This window comes from Bombyx mandarina, chromosome 12 (genome assembly GCF_030267445.1).
Source record: "Bombyx mandarina strain Sakado chromosome 12, ASM3026744v2".
In the NCBI taxonomy this organism is placed as follows: Eukaryota; Metazoa; Arthropoda; class Insecta; order Lepidoptera; family Bombycidae; genus Bombyx; species Bombyx mandarina.
Window position 1 is genome coordinate 627,805 of NC_143219.1, and position 8,674 is coordinate 636,478.

The 8,674-nt window shown below is 31.9% G+C and overlaps 1 protein-coding gene and 1 long non-coding RNA gene across 4 annotated transcripts; one reads left to right on the plus strand and one right to left on the minus strand.

Moving 5' to 3' along the window:
* Nucleotides 1-895: 895 nt before the first annotated feature.
* LOC114251755 (uncharacterized) lies at nucleotides 896-4,634 on the plus strand. Of its 2 annotated transcripts, XM_028186137.2 has the most exons (2): nucleotides 896-1,191; nucleotides 1,264-4,634. In XM_028186137.2, the coding sequence occupies exon 2, from the start codon at nucleotides 1,268-1,270 to the stop codon at nucleotides 2,831-2,833; it is 1,566 nt and encodes a 521-aa protein (XP_028041938.2). In that variant the 5' UTR covers nucleotides 896-1,191; nucleotides 1,264-1,267; the 3' UTR covers nucleotides 2,834-4,634. The 2 variants fall into 2 exon arrangements, with proteins under 2 accessions (XP_028041938.2, XP_028041939.2); XM_028186138.2 differs by having other exon boundaries at nucleotides 902-4,634.
* A 1,241-nt stretch (nucleotides 4,635-5,875) lies between these two features.
* On the minus strand, nucleotides 5,876-8,387 carry LOC149501712 (uncharacterized). 2 transcript variants are annotated; one of them, XR_016323964.1, is made up of 4 exons: nucleotides 8,309-8,387; nucleotides 8,061-8,132; nucleotides 7,485-7,605; nucleotides 5,876-7,393 (listed from the first exon to the last, which is right to left on the minus strand). It is a non-coding gene; the product is annotated as an uncharacterized LOC149501712 (long non-coding RNA). The 2 variants fall into 2 exon arrangements; XR_016323963.1 differs by lacking the exon at nucleotides 8,309-8,387 and having other exon boundaries at nucleotides 8,061-8,201.
* Between the last annotated feature and the right edge of the window lie 287 nt (nucleotides 8,388-8,674).

Sequence of the window (8,674 nt, forward strand, 5' to 3'; positions counted from 1 at the left end):
CGACTGTGTAAAAAAGTTATTATAATGTATACCTACATTATCTCTTGAAAAATAAATAATGAACATATTATTTACTTATTTGTTTATATTACTATGTGGACTCCCTATCTTTTTTATACCTTCATAACGATAGGTAGGAGGATGGAAAAAATGTATTTGGTCTAAATTTACGGCAATGTACATTATTTCATTTATTTATTTTTTAATTAAACTGTATACCAATTAATTGCTCCTTCAGGATTTATATTTGTTTTTTTTTTTCACGATTAAAACCGTGTAGAAAGTTTAGGCATTATAGTTGACGCATGCGCAGTACACATATTTTGCATACATTTAATCAACTAATACAAATAGTAAATTAAACAAAAAACGAGTAATTTCGAAAGAGAACAAACGTGTTTTATATAAGAACAATCGAAAATGAATATTTACGAGTCATTAAGGACGAAAAAATATAAAAAATTGCAATCGAGGGGCTAACTTGTACATATATTTTTAATAATTTTTTTAAAATAAATAAATGCAGAACAAACAATTATTAACAGTCAACAATCAAGAACAAATGATGAACAAACGAATTAATAGAAAATAAGTAGAAAATAGGAAAGAAAAAATTTTTTGAGGGGCTAACTTCATTCACCTCTAGAAAGCTCACGTCTGATTATTTCACAAGCCTTGAGAGCGCCATCTGCTGATAACTATCTCCCAGAAAATGTGAACAGCATCGAAGTCAGGGTTATACTCAAGTATTGCAGCCGAAAATTAGACGGTCATAATTTGTCGTGTGTGATGAAAAAGAAACAGTATAACCAAATATTGAAACACAACATTGAGACTTCTACCTGCCTAAATCCATGATCTCTGAATGATGAATTTCGAAAAAAAAAACGAAGCTAATTGTTTATGGCAACTGACAAATTCCGCCGTAGTAACGCGTTTGCTTTTTGTTGATTTCTTAAAATATATTGTTAACGATTATTTTAAGATTGGTTGAATTTGTAAATTATTTACCATTATTAATAGTTACTAGTTATATATAACATTCGCATAAAATTGAATGTTCAGGCTGGAGAAATTGCACAGTTTTCGTCTTTAACAATCTTGTTTGTCGGTTAAAGATTACGTGTTTATGTACGTAAAATTATAGATTTTAAAAAATACGAAATTACCTTTTGGGAATTGAAAACACAGGTCAGTAGACCGCTACCTTTTTATCTTAAAACGAAGCATTACTTTAGAATGTATTGCTAAGTAATTTTTTAGGTGTATGGAATGTGAAGTACACAAGGAATATGGACGGGGCTGCGTCAAATCGGGGCAAGAAAGTAGGATTTCGACAGAATATACGCGGAAAGCTAAGCGTGTTCGAGCCACTGATCTGCATTTGGATTTTACCTGCACGATTCCTGATGCCAACCACCGTCGCCCTCAGTATAGTGCGCGCAAACCTGAACAAAATGATGACCAACATGAGACTTCTGTGCTGCCCTTGATGAGCAACATGGATGAAATATCCTATTGGATTTATACTAAGCGGGCTCCATGCCTCATGAACTATGACAACTTAATAAAAAAGCAACATGTTGAGGCTCAGTGTTCAAAAGCTGCATCAAAAAGTGTTAGCAGTGCAATTCAAGAGGTACCTTCACCAAAGACCACGAAGAAAAGAAAATTGTCTATATTAGATGACGATTCTGCCTCAGTGGAAAAACAACAGAATTTGTACTTTGATGTGTCTCAGAAACACAATAAAAATACTGTGATAATTAGCAAATCAGACTCTGTTGGTTCAGATGTTGATTTTAATATTAAAAATTCACCATGTAATAAAAAACAGAAAAGGTCTAAACTACAAGGTAGTCAACCTACTCCACACAAGAAGCAAAATAACATTATAACATCTACACCGAAAATAACGTCTCTGAGACGAAGCCTGAGAAATACAAAACAAACTTTCAATAGTAGCCATTTAAATAGTTCCTTTTTAAATAACTCTAGTGTAGTTAATGGTAGGCATTTAAAGAATAATTTAGGAGAACATAATACTCACCATCACACTGATGGAACAAGTCCAATTGTAGACCGAAGAAATATGACAACTAAGAATGTTTCTAAAAAGGATGGGTTGAACGGACAGTTTGAAGACTTCAGTGATGTATCGGGTCTCACGGCTAACTACATCAGGTCAACCAAGCAACAGTCGAGGAAAACTCCTCGTAAATTAAGAGTGAAAAATTGTAGGAGCTTAGTGAAACAATCAAATCAAAGAGATGATGATAGTGTGAATGTTGACAAGCCAATGATAGGACCACCAAACCACCTGCCACTGAATTGTAGTACAGAATCTTCAAATATTATGAATGCAGTAAATGTAAAAAATGATAAAACTAAAACGAGCAAAAACAATATTAATGTAAAGGTAATGGATGCTTCTAAATCTGTAAACAAGAGCCAAAAGAAAGTAGATTTGAATATTTCTTTCCAAAGTACATCAAGATATCCAAAAAGAAACAGGAATTCTGACAATTCAAGAGAAGTAATATACAACACTCGTAGCTCTAAAGCTACAGGACAAGAACATTCAGCATTAGTCAATAGTAACTCTACAGAGAAAATTAGTTCTTTGACCAGTATGAATGCAGCTAGTCAAGAAAAGCAAACCCTTAAAAAGAAGAGAACACCTAAAAAGACAGCACCGAACCGGACAGTGGCTACGCGTAAAAGTGAAAGAGTTAAAAAAGACTCCTTAAGAGACAAGAGTGGCTTCAAAGCATGTTTTTCTGACAGTGATAATGATAGTGAACCTTTGCAGAAGAAGTTCTTTTGTTCATAAGCTAAGTTAGAGGACTGTGATCAAAGACTGCACATGACTTGGTGTACTTCAGACTAGGTGTACCTACAGCACGTAGCTTACATCTAGCAACTACATAATAATATAATCCAGTATCAAAATGCTTTAACGTAAGAAATCTGTATGTAAAAATGTAGTCAATTTAAAGGAAAGCTTTTATTCAAATAGACCGGTTATAATATCTTTTGAATTGTTTGATATTAATTTTCACATTAGTACATACTTGCAAAATTATTTATTTACCACTTTCATGGTATGTTTCTATAGTGAACCTTTCTTGGTAGTAGTAACTTATTTTAATAATAAAAAATACTTATTTAACTTTGTACTGTTCTTTATGTTCAGTGGCAATATAAAAATAAAACAAAATGTTGTCTATGTAATTTAATTCTATCTAATGTTGTTCTTTCCATAAATTTCAATATATACCATATTTTATATAGTAAACGTAAGACACCAATCTGTATAAACGTTAGCACATAAAAAATAATTATGAATCATAGCAATAAAAAAAAGCCTTTTAGAAAATCATTTACAATTTTTTACATGACACTTCCCTTATAAGAAACAAGACAACTTGACATTTTATTGTTAAACAAGAATATTCCTATAGACATAGTTGCTAATATAAGGTGTTTTCAAATAAAAATACAATACACGTAATTTTTACACATTTGTTTAGTATTGTTAATATAGATTTTAAAAATAAGTTCTCAATTTATGTTACACCTTGTCCTTTGTAAAATATGAATTGTTATTTAGATGAGTATGATGAAGCTTTTGCTTGTACTTTACAAAAGATTAGTCTAGATAAAATATAAGCTCAAAAAGCCTCAAAAGATATTCTTAACTAAATTGTTGGTAACCATTTTTGTCTGATTAAATATTAGTGTAGTCTTGTAAACATTCTCATTGATAAATAATTCTTGTGCCATTGAAAAATGTGATTATTGATATTGTATAATCAATGTTAAACAGCATTGTTAGGCCTTTCATATTTTAAATATCATTAGGCTTAGCTTATGTTGACATTCATTAAAAAATAAGCTACCTGTTACTGACGTTGCTTCTTGTAAACTATACACAAGTGTGAATGTGGGGACTCTTTTTTTTTTTTTAATTTCTATGAAGATTTCATGTAATGTAGAAAATCGGACGTTTTTTTTTAATTATTGCTGAGCTATATACTTTCTCCGGTAGAGCGAACGCAGCCGCGGATGTGTGACGTGTGCCCCGAGGTCGTTAACCCCACCTCTTTACTTTTGTTACATTGCGTGCTTTTGTAGAAGAAAGAATTTAGTAAATGAAATTTTCGATCACAACTTGTCTAATGCTATCATCACATGAGAAGCCGTTCTCTCTTCAGGGACGTTTTCATTAAGTACACCCAGTTGGTATTTAAATTGTTTGAAAATTGATTTACTTAATTCAAATCGAAAGACAAAAGCTATTACAAATTAATTTCTCTTGTACAGATTTTTTTCAAGGCCCCTTTCCTTATTAGCATGATTTTCTGAGATTGTGGACCAATCTTCAACTAACGATTAAAAGTTTGATGAATAAAAATTTCGATAAAATAATAAAAATAGAAAGGTTTATATTGTAAAAACGCGAGTGCAATAATTCTAATTGTTTAACCGCATGTTCCAGTCTACCCCGAAATCTAATCGCATAGAAGTTTGGCCTTGTTTGTATATTGTGTATATTTTAGCATATACAAGCGTGTATCCAATAAAGAAAATTATACAGTATCATATTATATGTAATAAACTTGTGAATTTGAGATTTGTTTTATTTGTGTATACCAATAGGCCTAATGCAATACATAACTATTTGTAAGTATCGGTCAGTGTTAAATTTAAGGATTTTTTTTATTTATTAAAACATCTCATCTACTATTGTTTTCCTACCTAATCATCGGTAATCTAAGAAATGCTCCAATCACTGTCGCACCGGTAGGTAAGCTCACGGACTCAATCTGAGAGTACTGCTAACACTGACCCCAATTTTAACCCATAGACACAGACCCTGAGTTTCTCGCCGGATCTTCTCAGTGAGTCGCGTTTCCGACCCGGTGGTAGTTTCTGCGAAGCACGGCTCTTAGTGCTCTTGCTTCGGCCAATATTAGCAACACCTCCGGTTTGTGGCCCGAGAGCTCACCTACACGCTAACCCTGTTAAAGCCTTTCAAGGCTATCATCATAGGTAGGAAAAAAAGCCCTCTAATAAAAGCATTTACATTTAAGTCGTCGTAGCCTAAAGGATAAGACGTCCGGTGCATTCGTGTGTAGCGATGCACCGGTGTTCGAATCCCGCAGGCGGATACCAATTTTTCTAATGAAATACGTACTCAACAAATGTTCACGATCGACTTCCACGGTGAAGGAATAACATCGTGTAATAAAAACCAAACCCGCAAAATTATTATTTGCGTAATCACTGGTGGTAGGACCTCTTGTGAGTCCGCACGGGTAGGTACCACCACCCCGCCTATTTCCGCCGTGAAGCAGTAATGCGTTTCGGTTCGAAGGGTGGGGTAGCCGTTGTAACTATACTGAGACCTTAGGTGGGTGGCACATTTACGTTGTAGATGTCTATGGGCTCCAGTAATTACTTAAAACCAGGTGGGCTGTGAGCTCGTCCACAAATGTAAGCAATAATAATAAAAAAAGACAGCGCGACAAACCCGTGCGTGTTTCATGGCAGTACTGCCCATAGATTATACACTTAATATATTAGAGATAGATGCGCAACTCTCGTTTTTATTTTTGCTTTAGTTAAAGCCCGGTCCAGCAGGCGTCGCTACGGTCGATTATTAGTCTCCCTACCCCCCACCAGGTGGCTTTTTTAGTAATTTTAATATTTTTAATAACTCTCTTTATGAAAAAATCTTATCGTTTAGAATCGCTGGAATTCCCGGTAGTACTTATGAGATATTAAGGAATGTTTGATTGTGTTCAGCATTCTAATCGATAAGATCTTTTCATACAGAGAGAAAACAGTTTTTTAAAATAAAAAGCTGTAATTCTCTGTAAGCTATTTAATTTCCCTATATTACAAACAATTTTCGGTTAAAAGATTGTATGAACGTACAATTGTATAAAACTTCGAATAACAATAACTCCTCTAGATTAATCCTACTAGCGTACTTATTAACATTAAATCGAAAGTTATCTAAAAGTTAATTAAGTCTAGATAATCAAATCATTCAATGTCAATTAAGTCATTTGTGCGAAATATAAACATGTCAGCTTTCCATTATAAACATAGTAGACAATTTGAATTAAATTTAATAAATTTGTTTCTTAATGATAGCAGTTCTTGCTTAAAGTTGATCGTGACAGATCATGACCTTGTATGAAAATATTACATCTATAAATACTACCTATGCTTCGTCATACAATAATTGTCATTTAAACTAGCATTGTAGAGATAATACACACACTAAAGTGAATACTAAATTATTCTTAGCATTCTTATAAACATTTAGAAATTTAAGAAACGATCAACCCACAATCATGTTCATAACATGTGACATTTTGTTCTGCACAAACGTTTTGTTACATGATTTGAAAAACAAAAAAAAAACAAAAAATGTTTAAAAAATGTAATGATGATTTAAAGTACTCTTAAATATTGATAGTTTGTACTTAATGACACTTATAGTAATCTTAGACATGATTACAATAGTTATACTTTTATTCTTTAACTAAATTATTTCTATTCTGACGTTTCTGATGCTTTAGCTTTGGTAATACTAGATGAAACAAACAGCATATTGAAAGAAAATCATCTTAAAGTTAATTACATTCATTACAAACCATTAGTTTGCATTTTGTTACAAAAGAAACTGATGTTCGTTACATGCAAATGAATTATAAACATACACATGCAAACATAAAATGTAAATTTATCTTTTAATCCAAATTAAATGTACATTAATATTACATCTAAATAATAGAAAGGGTCTCGAAAATTTTTATTGCACTCAACAGCAGACGAGCACACAACCCGGCTCATGATAAGTGGTCACCAGTGCTTATAAACTTCAGCAGTGTCATAGGGGTTGCTGTCTATCACTTAAGTTTTAATAAATTATTAATATACTCAGTCACAAGCATATTGATTTCACATAATGAAAATGTAAGAAACATAATCGTGTTTGGGCATTTTCATTTATATCTGCTCATACAGAAAACACAAGTTAGCAAATATATTCCACAGTTAATCTAAATAATTGCAAATAATGCTTTTGAAGATCGTTGACTTTTGATCATTAATTAAAATCATCTTCTCGTAGAATTTACAAAAGCTCATTTACAAAAATTTATATCAGTATTTTCATATATTACTAACTTACTAATTACAACTATTCAAACGTAATAGTATAACTATAAGAACTAAACAACCTATTTTAAAACAAAATTGGCATCAATTTAGTTCTTATGAACTATTTCATCTATTAATTTATAAATTATAAACATATTTAAAAAAAATTAAGATCCCTTGTGAGTTCACATTCCTTGCTGAATCAGTTTCTCTTCTGAAACGGAGAAACAAAGTATCTTAAGTATGTAACAAATATTGAAAAAATACGACCATGAAAAATTTAGTGTTAATGTAATCATACTTACAAATTAATATATTACATAACACGTTCTGGTTCAAATATAGTGCATCAATCTTTTCATGTTTCAGACATTTTAGTGCTCCTTATAATTTTTCCATAAAATTTTGTCATTATCAAACCTTTGTCTACAAAAATAAAAACATTATTTTATATTGGGTAGAAGGATGAACGTGGTCACAGGCCACTTGGTGTAACTTGGTTATCAAACACCAGGAAACAAAATGTGAATGCCATCATCTAACTTTGGATGTGAGATCAATTGTGCTGTATTTTATTTAAACAGGAAAGCATGACTGATTGATCATTCCAAAAAACTAGTTCGGGCCCACTTGACAATAAGCATATAATACGCTGAGTTGCAAAACATAAATACTTCCACCCACTCGAGACAATTTTATTATCTGAGTTGTGTGTGTGATAGTACGAGACTTAACACCGACTGTTTTAATCAAACTTAACATATATGATAGCTAGGCAGCAGAAATAGGAAGGACCATTAGTTGGTGCTAATTCATTTAATTATATTATGAATAATAATTCTGTTAGCAAATAATATACCGGGAAAATAGTGTAAACTCACCGTTATCAAGGCATCCGAAATAGCATTTCATTTTCGATCTTCGAGGCATGCTGATTTTTAATAATAAACTTTCTGTAAGAAACGAAAATAGTTACACAGGCTTACGAAACGCTAACGAAGAAAAAAGTATTGGAACCAAGTTATGTCTAAAGAGAATTCAAAACAGAGTTTCTCAATGTCTAATCGTCTAATATTCTCATAAAGCTAAAAGATGCTCTAAATTAATACTACAACGTAAAATAACTCACACCAAGACCAAAAAAAAACGATTTAAAAAATTAAATCGTTACGACATTTTGAAAACTTTTTTTTTTTTTTTTTGACATTGTTTTACGGCCCTGGAATTTTGAAAACTTCAAAGCAGTGTTTCCACTTAAGTTTTTTTTAACACATTTTACCCTAGTTTCTTTTGAATTTATCCCTAAAATTTCCTAGACAACTTTCATAAATCCTTTATATAGAAAGCATAAATAAAATACAGAAAATAAACCACAGCATATTATTTAATGTAGGTATATATAATATAAACGCCCCCAGAAGATCATAGATCTATAGGATTAGAATTTTCAAGGAAGTCGACGCATTTCTTTTATATTCTTTTGCTGCACGCAACC

Bases quoted from the DNA above. Each gene is read 5' to 3' on its own strand.
- LOC114251755 (XM_028186137.2), top strand. From the start codon at position 1,268: ATGGAATGTGAAGTACACAAGGAATATGGACGGGGCTGCGTCAAATCG.